Here is a 14,086-nt window from a genome sequence, read left to right as displayed (position 1 = left end):
TGCTGGGGGTGCCTTGAGAAGACCTGTGTCTTATGCACAGCCCCTGCCCAAGAGGAGACACCAGACTCTTAAGCCCAGCACCTCAGAATATTGCCTGTGGTAGATGGTCACACTGTCCCTGGATTAGGTGATGATGTCATTTGGAGCTGATGATCATGTGACCAAATGAGCTGAAAGAGGACACTGGACAGAGTGTGTGGCACCTATGAATGGAATCGATGAATGAGTGGAGATATGTGCATATATATTTATATAAAAATATGTACCATTTGAGTATATGTATGTTCACAGGTGTATGTGCACATATGTGTGCATATTTGTGTGTAGGGTGGACATTCATGTATGTGTGTATTTGTGTGTGTGTGTGCATATGTATATGGGGTGAACACTTCCATATGCATGTACACATTGTAGCTAGCATCAAGTGTTGCTCCTCAGATGTTTCCCACCTTGCCTTTTGAGACAGAGTCCCTCACTGGACAGGAACTCACCTCATGGGCTAGCCTGTGAGCCCCCGGGACCTACCTGTCTCTGCCTCCCCAGTGCTGGACAGGAACTCACCTCGTGGGCTAGCCCGTGAGCCCCCGGGACCTACCTGTCTCTGCCTCCCCCGTGCTGAGATTGCAAGCATGCACTACAAGCCCAGCTTTTCTTACGTGAGCTCCGGGTCCTGGTGCTCACGTGCAAAGCAGTTTACCAACTGAGCCGTGTCCCCAGCTGGGTTATACGGCTTAGGAAAGAGATACTGTCACTCCACCGTGAGCAATAAAGGCTTTGGATTCTGAGAGAATTGGGACAGAGTCTGTTCCGCCTTTTAAGCTGCTGTGTGTGTGACCTTGGGCAGGTAGTTTAACTTCTCTGATTCTCTGGTTCTCGGTGAGAAATGGGACTCAATAGTTTCTACAAGAAGTGTCTGAGGAGGTGGGGAGTGGGCTTCCCTGCTGTTTCTGAACAGGGTCACACAGCCCTCCCCATGTCCCCCCTTCATGCTCGGCCCAAGCCTCCCTGTTATCTGAAGGAAACTTTGAAATCAAGCTGGGTCTCACTCCCTGGCTCTCCCCGACCAGTTGTGTGACCCAGACAACTCCTGTGACTTCTCTGCGGCTCCCTCCCTCAAGGGCAGAACCTGGGGCAACTTGCTCAGCCTCTCTGCTCCTGTGTTCCTTCCGGGTCAGATGGGGTCGTGAAGCCACCCCCTGGCTGTTGTGGGGTTGGAAGCGATGTGCGATGCGTGCACACTGTTCTAGGCAGTGTCTGGCTCCTCAGCACCCTCTGTTTGTTTCACGGCCATCTGAGGCTGGGTGCTTCCACGGAAGCTCGGAGATAGGACGTGACCTGATCAAGGCTGTGCAGAACAACTTGTGGCATTGAGATCTGAGCCCTGGTCTGGGGGCTCGATGCTCGATGCTCTCACAAGCCTGGGACAGACAGACAACACGGTGAACTGACCAGTGTTGGCTGCATCCAGGGATCCGACTTCTCCTCTGGCGCCAGCTCCTCCTGGATGCAGCTCTTCCCTTCCCCTTCTTGGTCCCAGGGGCTCTGAAGTTCAAGTCCTGCATGCCCACATCCAGCAGGGTACCTGCTAGCTTGGGGAGGGAGCCAGGCTTCCGTCAGGTCAGAGAAGCGTTTCGATTTTGGTGGTGCTGATCTCAGGTGATGAACCCCAAATAAGCCTATCAACAGACGGGCTTCATCTGTGTTTTCCTAATGACGCTGCCTGCCGAGAGCCGGGAGCTTGGGGCTACTTTTCTATATCCTTCCCCTTCTCTCTTTGCATTTCATAAAATAGGTATAAGCTCGCTGGGCTGGGCAGTGCCCAGCATTCAGAAGAAGGCTCCCATGCTTTGGAAGTCAGTCACCCCCATTTCAAGCTTCAGTTATCCCACAAACAACCCGTGGAACCAGGGGAAGCTGTTGCTCTCTGAGTTCAGTCTTATCGTGCGCAAAATGGACCAAAAAGGGCCTCTGATTCATGGAGTGGCGCTAGTTAAATAAAGCAGCGAATCAACCCAACATGGTCCAGTCCACAGGGAAGCTGCCAAGTGACATATCATCACAAATCAGGGGGGGTGGAGGGCACGCGCATACATCACCCCATCCTAAGCCATGAGCAGGAAACAAACAGCATTGAGCATGGCGCAGGTGCTCAGTAAAGGGCATTGTTACTACCAACAGCCATAGTGGCCATCTGTTGGTCCCTCAGCATCCCTTGTGACCCAGCACATGTATGAAATGCGGTATTTGCACAGAACTCCCTCACATGTTCCACAGTCCTAAGTGACGTTGGGCCCTAAGGCAGTGTGAACGCCGGAAATACAAGGGGAGATCCCGTGTATGTTTCTTACAAATGTATTTTTTTCCTCAGGTGTTGTTTGTGGTTGCCTGAAACCCAGGGTATGAACCCTCAGCCATGGAGAGCTGACTGGGTTTCATTCTCACAACCCACAGGGACATCATCGCACAGATCCACTGCCACAGGAGCTCCTGCTTGGCACGGAGCAGAAAAGAGCATTTGGTTAGACTTGGAAGGGACAGTGTTCTGGAGGTGGACAAAGCTGAAACTCGGAGGTCTCCTGGCAGAGGGAGAGTCAGTCACACATTCATTTACCCATCCAGTCACTCATTGGTCCACGGGGTGCAGCCAGGAGCCACAGCGCTGTCCCAGGTGCTGACGGGTTGAGCGGGCCAAGACTGGAGTGGACGCCCCTGCCGAACCGGAGCACCGAGTGCAAAGACCCGGTTGGACAAGCAAGATGCCTGTGGATGGTGATGCACTTGGCATCAGGGTAACGCTGTGTGTGTGTGTGTGTGTGTGTGTGTGTGTGTGTGTGTGTGTGTGTGTGTGTGTGTGTGTGTACTGCACCAGGCATGAAGTGGAGCTGGTTAGGACCTCTGGGAATTGGCTATGGGAGGCAGGGCCATGGGAGGCAGGGCCTCAGTGGTGACTACAAGGAAGAGAGCTGTCCAGACATGTAGGGCAAGAGTATATGAGCCGAAAGGGCAGAGATCCCGGAGCAAAGAGAGGTAAGTGCTCAACGAACAGGAAGAAGGACTGTGGGTAGAATGTAGGAGGGACCTGAGAGCTTAAGGAGCAGACTGGCGAGGACTCAGGGGGCTTTCAAAAGATCGGTTGGTGTTCAGAGTGGCCAGAGGCAGAGCTTGAGTGGAGAGTATGGAAAGAGGAACAATTTCTCTATCAGACCAGCCTCTCATGCCTTGCCATGCTAAGACCTGGCCGCTCTATGAGTAGATCCGGGGGTACTTTCTGAACATTGATCACTAACTGCCGGTTTTGTCCCAGCTGTATTGCCAGATCCTTGCCTGACCCGTGTCCCACTGGATTCTCAGGACTCCCTGGAGGGGAGCCATCATTGGGTCTGTGTGACAGGCATGGAAACTGAGCCATTGCCTGGACCACACCGGTGGTAAGGTGTCTCCTCACCACTCTGTGAGCTCTGGGATCTCTCATAGAGTGGGAAGGAAGGCGGAGTCTCCTGGAGAGCCAGGTTCAGGCTGGGACTGGGGCAGGGGTCTCTTTGTGAATCCTGTGCCTTGTAGGGATGGAGAAGGGCATCCTACAGTGCCACACAAAGACTTGTGGTACCAATCCTCACCCTAACCTCTCTGGGTTCCCTGCACACCCTCCCATATTAATCTCAAGGGCTGTGGCCATGGCATGTTTCCCTAGCCTGCTGGTCACATGGTATCTGTCAGTGGAGTGGGGATACCCTCAGAGAAAGCCGAGAACCTGGGCTGATGGTGCTTGAACCCCAGGTTATACCGAGACTAGCTGTGCAGCCCTGGGCTAGCCTCTTCACCTCTCGAACCTCGGCTTCCACATCTGGTTCTCCCTCGTTTTCAATTTATTTTGTTTTCAGTTACGTGTATGTGTGGTGGCTTTGTGCCAGAGGCACAGGATCCCCCTGGAGCTGGAGGTATAGGTAGCTATGAACCACCCACTGGATTCTGGGAATGAAACCGGGGTCCTCTCTGCAAGAGCAGCATGCGGCAGTGCTCATAACTTCTCAGCCATCTCTCCAGCCCCATTTGTTTGTGAGTCGGGGTCTCTAGCCTAGTCTGGCTTCCAAGTCCCTATGTAGGTAGCTGAGAACGGCTTTGAACTTCCAAGTCTCCTGTTTCTGCCTCCTTTGTTTTGGGATTACAGGTGTGCACTACCCTGCCTGGGGATGGAGCCACACCCCCAGCCTTCCACATCTGTTAATCAGGCAGGCACCGCTCATCTGTGCCCTGTTCAAGCCTGTGAAATGTACCGGTAATCAAAATCCGTTTGGCTGTAAACGGCTGAGAAAATGCAACAAGGCGTTTACCCAGGGCAGTGTTAGTGCCCGGAGCTCTATCACCACGACAGAGCTTGGCAGATGGAGAACTCTGGCATGGCCATAGCTTCACTTTGCTAAGTATTTTCCATCAATCCTGGGATCCTGGTGTCCCTTTTTTACTTTAAGACAGAGTCTCAGTATATAGCCCAGGCTAGCCTCTGACTCCTTCCACCCCAGCCTCCCCAGGGCAGAGATGAAGGTATTCACCACCCTGGCCAGCTGTCTCCCTGTCTTTAAACAGGCAGGGTAGCCGTTTAGTGCCATGGGGATGATTCTGCATGTGTCAAGTGCTCACCACAGATCCTGGGACATTCAGTGCTCTGCAATCACTGATGCTGGAATTTTTTTGTGTGTTTAATAAGCAGTGATAAAGGGAACAGGAATTCTTTTTTGTTTGTTTGTTTTTGTTTTTTTCGAGACAGGGTTTCTCTGTGTAGCTTTGTGCCTGTCCTGGAACTCACTTGGTAGCCCAGGCTGGCCTCGAACTCACAGAGATCCGCCTGCCTCTGCCTCCCGAGTGCTGGGAGTGCTGGGATTAAAGGCATGCGCCACCACAGGGATTCTAAATTGAGGCAAGTGTGGGGTTCGAATGGACCTTACCAACCGAAGGGCTATGGCTGCTCATTACAGATGTCAGCGCCGACTTCCTACCTCCCTGTGTCTGGAGCTCCTCAGCCAGCTGCTGGCTGCTATATTTCTGCATTTGTGTCCTGTATCCTGTATTTTCCCCGTCCCTCCAGGCTCTTACCTCTCTCCTCTTCCTTTTCCTTCTCCTTCTCCCGGACAACCCTCCCCTTGAGGGCTCGGCTCCAGGCTCCCCCGTAGTCACCCAGCTTGGCTCTCTCGCTGGGCTCCTTGCTCTTGAATGAGGGTCCGTATCTGCGTGAGATGCTGGAGGCCTCCCCCGTGTCCCGGAAGCCTCTGCCCAGGTGCAAGTCGCCCAGGAAGGGCAGCTCGGCTCCTTCGGCTGGGCTCCCCGCGGCAGGGCTCGCCTGGCTCTGGGGCACAGCGGGCTGGCCCACGAAGCCCGAGTGCAGGAAGACGAGGCTCCCAGCGGTCAGGTAGAGAGCCAGCAGGGTAAAGAAGCGCACGGGCTTCCTGCGGAAATACCGGAAACACCGCTGGAACTTGAACCAGAGCTTGGCCATAGCAGGACCATTCCGGACTGGCTCGGGGCTGCCTGGGCTGATGGCTGGGAAGGGGCGTGGAGGGCGTGGCTTCCCAGGACACCTTAAGAATGCAACTCCGAGGAGGGCGTGGTACTCTGGTCCCTCCGCGGAGGAGACACTGTAGCCAGAAAGCAAGCCCAGGCTGGCTGAGGCCAGGGAAATGAGGACAGAGGTTCTGGAGTCCCGAGGTCAACGTGAGCTGCCTGGGGCCAAGAAAGGGGACCTACAGGATTCGGTTTCCTTTTCCCGCATCTCGGTCCTCATCCCGGAGTGTGGCTAAAGAAGAACTCCGGTGAAAAGGACTAGGGGAGGGAGCCCAGCAGCTGCAGATCACTTTGGCCCCTTCTAAGCCCCCTTTGGTCCGTTGAGCCTGGTTAGTTCACTGTGGGCTCTGATGCTGGCCTCTCCTCCAGCTCCAACGGGCGACCAAGCTGTGTGCCACCTTCTGGGGACTCCCGCTGGAAGGCCTCCATCTGGTCAAGCTTCAGGGCACTGGGCTGCCACCTGCAAAACAGCAGTGGACATGGGCATGAGGCCCCCCGCCACCCAAACCCAGAATGTAAAGAGGTCCTGAGCAACCTCAAAGGGGTGTGCGGAGGCCCAGAGAGGGCTGAGGACCAACTGCAACGGAAGGAAGCACCTTGAGAGAAGGCGGCTTGGGTTCCAGGGCTGCAGAGCCTGGTCTCTGCCCCCGGGCACACGGGAACTGGGGTGCTTCCATCTTAGAGGGGATTGAAGTCCGGGGAAGAGCTTGGCCTCACTCAAGCACAAGTTCCTATGCATTATTTGTGTACATCTGTCCCTCACAATCCATAGGGCATTTGGTCCCAGAGAGGTTCAAGTATCTTGGGCGCAAAGGCAGGGTTTGTATAGGCTAGGCACACACCCTCCTAGGGGTTTCCAAACACCTCACATGTCTTGGAACACCTAACACGGATGTCGGTGCTCAAGAGTTGTTACATTGTACTTAAAATAACGGCAAAAGAGGACTTTTCTATACATTCACTATGGACCCTGTGTGTGTGTGTGTGTGTGTGTGTGTGTGTGTGTGTGTGTATTATGAGTGTGTAGTATTTGTGTGTGTGGAGGTCGGAGGTCAATACTGAGTAGCTCCTCACCCCATCCGCCTTGTGTTTTGAGACAGGGTCTTTCCAATACTGACAGCTAATTCGGCAACACTGCCTGGCCAGTGTGCTCCAGGTATCTTCCTGCTCTGCCCTCCCAGTGCTGAGGATCTGGACTCAGGTCCCTTTGCTTGTGTGGCCAGTTCTTTACCAACTGAGCCGTCTCCTCAGCCCTAGACATTCCCCCCCCCTCACTTGTGTTCTGCCCATGGTTGGCTGGATCTGTCTGTAGAAGCTGCCAACAAGGCAGGCCCCAGCTGCTTGCTCCTCTCTTTCTAAACAGGCTTTGTATATATTTGTCAAACAAACATGGGCTGGTGGGTTCCCTAAGTCCAAAGAAAACCGCAGAGACGTTCTGAGCCCAAACTCATTCATATCCCCTCCTCAAGGAAGAGTTAAGGAGGCCAACTGTGTCCCAGCAAGAGCTGAGATGCGGAGATAAAACACACCTCCTGAGGGCGTGCGTTCTAGTGCAGAAATCAAATCCACAGGCCATCGTCTAGAGAGGGAAGCAGGCCTAGGAAGCAGCACATCCATGCCATCAGTATTTGGTGAGGGCCTCCGGGTGGCCAGCTCAGGGCTGAGCCTCCTCCATAGACTGTCTGGTCTGTTCTCTCCTGTCTTACAGGTGAGGGGTGTGGGGGCTTCAGTGAGTGTGTGTGTGTGGGGTAGCGTGAGATTTGAAACCACACCTTTTTGTTTGTTTTAGACAGGGTCTCATGTAGCCCAGGATAGACTCAAACTTGTTCTGTAGCTGAGGCTAGCCCTGAGCTCTTGTTCTTTCTGCTTCTACCTCTCAAGTGCTGGGGTTACAGGTAAGTGCCATCCTGCTTGGTCAAACCACAGCTCTTCCCACGTGTTCCCATGTACTCTGGACACTGCCTGGCAATTCAGAGGTAGCCACGGAACAAAAGAGTCCATTTCTTTCTTGCTACTTCCTCTGGTCAGGGATTCTCCGAGGAGGGTATGATGAGCTCCCGGTTAGGAATTCGAGTTCCCCCTGGAGCTGATGAGAAGTCCTGACTTTCTAGCTAGCATCTCTGTCGTCACAGGCGATCCTGGAGAGTGCTCGTGGGCACACAAAGTTGAGAACCCCGCTTGGGACAATCCATCAGAAGAAAAAACATGATGTAGATGAACTGTTGGGCAGTGCTGTTTCATATTACCACCAGCAGGGGGCGACAGGCTGCTCTCAGCCAAGGCGAGGGGGACCCAACCATCCACCACCAGTGGAAGTGTGGCTCTGGGTAGCCCCTGAAGCCACACAGCAGCATGGGAGCTCCACTGCGGTTTCAGGCGGTGCCTGCCGCCCCACTCATTCAGAAACTCAGCGCTTACTGCACCGACCACCTCCTAGGCACGCAAAACATAAACATCCATGCACTTGTTGCACCAAGCATTCCTCCGTCTGTCCATCCATCACCCTCAACCATCTACCCACCCGTTAATTTACCCACCCACCCCTCCGTCCTTGCGGTCATCTGTTAGTCTGTCTTCTTCCTGCAGTCCACCCACCCATCCATCCCTGCACCCATCCTTCCGTCCAACTCTCCACTCAGCCAGGCACTTCCTGTTCTTCAACCCACATTCCTGTTCAGCCCGGCCAGGCACAGGCCAGGCTCAGCAGGTAAAGGTGATTGCCGCCAAATCGGGCGACGCAAGTTCAGTCCCCAGGAACCCACAGGATGGAAAGAGAGAACTGATTCCTGAAAGCTGTCCACTGACCTCCACATGCATGCTGTGGCATGATGCTACGAAGATGCCCACAGACAGACAGACAGACAGACAGACACACACACACACACACACACACACACACAAATAAGTAAATGTAATTTCAAAAATTTAAAATCTGTTCATCCTGACCGTGTGTGTTAGGAACACAAGAATGAATAAGTTACTCTCCATTTTCAGGGAAGTTTTCGTCAACCAAGGGAGAAAGCAGGCCACCTCACAGTTGCTATGTCAACTAGACAGTGACAGAGCCCTGCAGGGTGTGTATCCCATGACACAGAACAGCAACATATTAACAGTGTTTAATAATCACGTACACGGGCCGCTCCGCACACGCACACGCGCACACACACACACACACACACACACACACACACTCTCATGCACACGCACACTCACATAGACATGTACACTCCCACACTCTGAGTTAGTTCCCACAACGATTCTGTGAAGTTCTGTGTTGTCTCACGGAGCTGAGAACTGAGTCTCAGAGAGGTTAGTTAACTTATCCTGAGACACACAGCTGGTAAGTGGCAGGTGGGCTGTGAGGACCCTAAGACTTTAGGAACGGGACATCTGCCTCTGGCTTTGGAACGATAGGCCCAAGCCCAGGAGAAGAGACAAGTCCTTGCACTGAGGTGCCAGATTGGGGTTTCAAGTGTCGGGAGGTTTGGGGACCCCACCGACCCTGGAGTAGGGGAACCTGTCGCAATGGAGGGTCTACAACTGCCTGGGGAGAGAGGTGGGAGAGGGCTTCCCCAGGGAGCAGCCAGCCTGGGACAAGTAGACAACCCTCTGGGTAAAGGACAGCAGAGGAAGAGCCAGGCCAGGAGGCGGGAAAACAGTGGGCGGAGCCAGACAAGGGTCCTGAGTGCCCTGCTAAGGGCACAGACCTCACCGGGGTTTCATGATCACTACATTTTAGCCTTTTAATTTTTTCGAGGCCGTGTGTGTCTCCATGTAGCCCAGGCTGCCTCAAACTCACCATGAAGTTAAACATAACCTGGAACTCCTGATCTCCCTGCCTTCGCCTCTCAAGTGCTGGGGTTACAGGTGTGCACCACACACCTGCTTTAAGGGGAGCTGGCGATTGAACCCAGGGCTGCCTGCATGCGAGGCAGACGCTCTACCAAGCGAGCTGCATCCTGAGCTGATGCTGCACTCTAGAAGCCAGTGCCTTGTGGGGACTTTTGTGCCATGGAGAGGGGAAGTCAGGAGTCACTCTGGTGCTTTGCGGGTCCCCCTCAGCTCTGTAGATCACAGATCATTAGACCCAAGTGTGGGCCCTGGACAGTCGCTAGCCTGGATTCACAGTGACTTGGAGAGACACCTGTCTCCACCAGCCTTGGGTGACTCGACTCTCCACACCCCTGCTTGTGTTGTTGGAGGAGTGAATGGAAGTGTAGGGAGACAAAGGAAATGCTCAAGGCTGCCTCCCCCCATCCCCCGCTCATCTGTCTCCCCCCCCCCCCCCCCCCCGCTCCTGTGAAGCTGTTTCCTACATCAGGGAGGGACTCACCGTTGGTCCCGGCTGCCATTCCCTCATTGAGGGTGTCTCTGGGGCTGACTCCTTGCTTGTTCCCTCTATGTTCTTCATCGCACCCCACATCTTTCCCCCTAAGTGGTTGCGTGGGCGTCGGGGAACATTTAACCCATCAGCGGCTGGCAGAAGACAGAAAGAGATGGGCAGGAGGGGACAGGGGACCAAAGGAGGAGGGGCAGAGAGCGGGGGGGGGGGGGGGCGGGCTGTGCCACCCCACCGTCGTCGGCGGGAGGGCGCGAATGTGAACTTCTTACCCACACCCTCCTTCCAGGACTAGACGGGAGAGCACCCTGAAGTCTGAAGCCCTCACACTATGTCTTAGCCCCAGCACCTGGGGTACACAGGCCCCCAGGAAACAGCAGTGGAGGGGGAGGGAGAGAACGGAAGGGACCTCCCCTCACCCCAGGCTTCATACCAAGGGCCGCCCAATGCACTCACGGAATAGCCGTGTGTGTGTGTGTGTGTGTGTGTGTGTGTGTGTGTGTGTGTGTGTGTGTGAATCTGGGTCTCTGAGGGGGCAGTGTACTGTATTATTTGTCACTGGGTGAGTCTGGGTGGAGGGAGAAGTCTTTCTGAGTCACAGAACCCCGTCCTCAGGGGAACCTAAGCACTTCTGCCTCCTGGAGCTGCCAGGCCTCCCCCACGCAGTGGCTCTCCCTAAGACTTTGTCTCCCATCCCCTCTTCCCACCTCTCACAGACAGAAACCCCGCTCCAAGGCGTACAGGAGAATTAGCTGTCATTTGTTGAACACCTCCTTTATTCCAGGTGCTGTGGTTAAAGGCCTTACCGACAGGCCTCACATACCCGTCTCTCCCCACAACCTCGGAGGCTCCCCAGCCCACAGACGGTGCCTCCACAGCCCTGCCTGGCCTTCAGCGAACCCTCTCCCCTCTGTCTCCATTCACTCAAATCACGCCAGGGGACTCTATCGCACTGATGTCCCCCCACACACACACCTTGGTCGCTACAGTGTCTAAACGTCCCTGGGCTGCGTTTTTCTCTCCATGAGGTGTGTCAATCACAGAGAGATGGTGCACAGGGCAGGGGTTGGCCCTCATGGAGGGCGGGTTCTCATGCTTCCTCCCTCCCCTCCCCATTGAAGGAGACCTCTGGGGTCTCGGTGTCCTCGGTGTCTTCCTGGGACAGGAAGCCCTTGAGTGACTGCGTGTAGATTATTTTTTTTTTTAATAGTAGAAGCGACGTAGGGGTTGAGAGGCCAAGCAAGAGATGGGTGCTGGCTGGGGTAGGTAGGCCGGCCCCACCGAGAGGGAAACCAAGAGGCTGTCCACCCTGTAGCTCCTTCCTCTGAGAGCAAAGGGTCTCCCTCCACGTTCTTGAGGGAGACTGCAAGGAAGCTTGTAGGCTGGGAAGGATCTGGGGCTTCCTTTCCTACCCTCCCCCCAGAGCCTGACTGGGGGGGGGGGGGTCAGAGGCAGTTGAGGGAGGCATTAGACAGGTCCAGGGACCAACTAAACCTATGACCAAAGTTTCTCCAACAAATAGATGCTGAGAAACTTGGCTGGTGAAAGCTGATGTCTTCCTGGTGTTGGGGAGGAGCCCGTCTGGGCCACCTCTGTCTTCATCTCTGATCTCGCGACAGCACAGACCACCGGGAAGATGAATGTCCCCAATGCTCACCCAGGAGTGTGCCTCCCAGGGGCTGTCTCCATCCAGTCTGGACATTGTCTCACAGACCCTGGCTTCATCTCATTGTGCTTTTAGAATTTAATCTATTATTCGTGTGTGTGTGTGTGTGTGTGTGTGTGTGTGTATGTGCGCATGTGCGCATGTGCAATGGTGCTTGTGGAGATCAGAGGGCAGCTTTCTTAGTTCTGTTCCTTCCACTGTGGGGTCCAGGAATTGAAATTGGGCTGAGAGGCAAGCACTGAGCTATCTGGCTTATCCCTCTTTGGAGATAAGGTCTCATGTAGTCCAGGCTAGCCCCGAACTCCCTATGTACCTGAGGATAGCCTTGGACTCCTGATCCTCCTGGGTGCTGGATTACAAGTGTGTCCCATCATGCCCAGCTTGTCAGTCTTCCCTATAATTCTGTGTAGCACTGAGACAGAGGTGAGGAAAAAACTGAGAATCTTGGTTCTCGCCATTGTTTACCCAAAACTTCAAATAAATACGTTTCCCTTCGCCAGTTTCTGTTTCACAGCTTCTTTGGAAACCAGGGGAACTGAGGCAGCAGCTGAGATCTAGCGTTCTCTCCCATCTGATGCAGCCACCGTTACTGTGGAAATCTGGGGAGTCCCTGTTCAAGGCCATACGTTACCAGGGAAACCGGGTCCCTTTTGGATTCTTAGTCTTATTAATAAAAGAATTTTAAAACAGACTCCGAAGGAAGCCCGGGGACAATTGCAGTAATGTCTGGGAGAAAAACATCAGGGCAGGCAAGCTGTGAATCTTGGCAGCTGCCTGGAGGAGGGAGATGGGAAAGAGGAAGAGAGAGAGCCCTGTCCTTTTAAGTCAGGGTCCAAGGAAGCCGGCAGGTCCGGGAATGCAGGACAAGCATCACAGGGCCGAAGAAGAGTGGGACAGAGAAAGAGTGAGAAAGCCCACTGAGTCTGGGAATGAAGGCCCAGGCTTTTGGCCAGTGTCTGGAAAGATAGAAAGAGAGAAAAGAAAAAACTTCCACTTTCCTGAGTTGGGGTGCCATGTGGTAGAAGCCTTGCATCTGCAAGCATCCCTACCACAGGAGGGCCGTCTGGGATGGAAAAGTACATGGTAGCGTTGGGGAATAATTATTCCTCTCCTTGATGGCTCAACGTCCATGGGGAGAGGGGTCTATTCCCAGTGCCCTCCTTGCCTGCTAACCACCTAGCACTGTGGTGCTCCTCAGGCCTCCGCCGGAGCTGATATCCCAGGTCCCTCCAGACATCCAGCGACATGAGGTGTAAATGCCTCCTGCTACCCAGCAAGAAGCCGACCTGAGAGAAAGCACACTGTGTGATCCCAACCACGAGATCATCTGGAAAAGACAGGAACAGGAAAGGCGTTGTCTGCAGCTTGGGGTGGCAGGGAAACAAGCTGGTGGAGCTCAGGACTTTGGGGGTGATGATTCAACCCCTCTGATACTGTAATGACACCTACATGTCACGCACGCGATGTCTAGAACCACAGAGCACATGACACGGAGAGAAGCTTCTGACCCTGTGAAGGAAGCATGTGCAGAGGGCCACAGGCCTGGACCCACTGGTGTTGATAGCGTGGGCAGGGGGTCTGGCCCCCACTGGTGGTGACAGTGTGGGCAGGGGGTCTGAACCCCATTGGTGGTGACAGTGTGGGCAGGGGGTCTGAACCCCATTGGTGGTGACAGTGTGGACAGGGGGTCCAGGGGGTCTGAACCCCATTGGTGTTGACAGTGTGGGCAGGGGGCACTGTGCCTTCCAACTAACTGCTGCTTCAACAAATACAATCATCTGCACATTAAGCTAACCATGGTTGTCAGTAACTCACTGCACTTTTCGAACAGCTAGGAGAATGGGTTTGAGTGTTCTAACACAAGGACATGACAGATGTCTCAGGCAGTAGATGGGCTGGTCCCTCCGATCCCCTCATCATCACACATCTCACACACGGACTGAACCATCACCTTGTGCCGCATAACACACACCATCATGGTGGCCGCGATTGAAAGAGTTTGTAACGGGTCATGTGCTTGTGTCCGAGAGAGCGTGGTCGCGTGCTTGCAGGCTCCGTGCTGGGATAGTAAGAGAAACTGAAGAAAGGGAGGGACGGAGGAGAGAACAAGCCAGGAAGCTGTGTCCTGTCCGGCGGTTCCGATGACCCAGCTGAGGCACAGTCCCCATCTGGGGTCCTCTCCACCAGGCAGCTGGCTGCCTTCTGCAGCCCAGATCATTCCCTTACCCACGAGGGAGACTTGTAAAGCAGGGCCCTGGGCCCCTATCATTAAGCCATCTGGAGTCATCGCTCTCCTGCAGGCGCTGCTGTGTCGCGGGTCAATTAGTGCTCATTTGCATAGGCATCCTTAATAGGCTGCTAATTGTCAGGGGGATAATGGATGGTTCTGTTCATGGGCAGAATGTTTATCCAGGGGCCAGACCCGCGGGGGGTGGCAGCGCAGGGGGAAAGAGAAAGGAGGGGACCTGGAGACCAGAGGAGGCGCCACGCGAGGGAGGGATGGATGGAGCCCTCTCTGCTTGAGC

At 54.4% G+C, this 14,086-nt stretch overlaps 1 protein-coding gene across 1 annotated transcript in view; it reads right to left on the bottom strand.

Annotated features, from left to right (window-relative positions):
- Positions 1 to 14,086, bottom strand: part of Wscd2 (WSC domain containing 2) — a 92,346-nt gene that overhangs the window by 35,473 nt on the left and 42,787 nt on the right. Inside the window, exon 2 of the mRNA XM_076561260.1 lies at positions 5,092 to 6,016. Within this exon, the coding sequence (XP_076417375.1) occupies positions 5,092 to 5,491 (400 nt within the window). The 5' untranslated portion in view covers positions 5,492 to 6,016. The remainder of the gene's footprint in view (positions 1 to 5,091; positions 6,017 to 14,086) is intronic.

The sequence above is a fragment of the Peromyscus maniculatus genome, chromosome 23, assembly GCF_049852395.1.
Source record: "Peromyscus maniculatus bairdii isolate BWxNUB_F1_BW_parent chromosome 23, HU_Pman_BW_mat_3.1, whole genome shotgun sequence".
In the NCBI taxonomy this organism is placed as follows: domain Eukaryota; kingdom Metazoa; phylum Chordata; class Mammalia; order Rodentia; family Cricetidae; genus Peromyscus; species Peromyscus maniculatus.
Note: the sequence above shows the minus strand (reverse complement) of the source record. Positions and strands in the feature narration are given on the sequence as shown.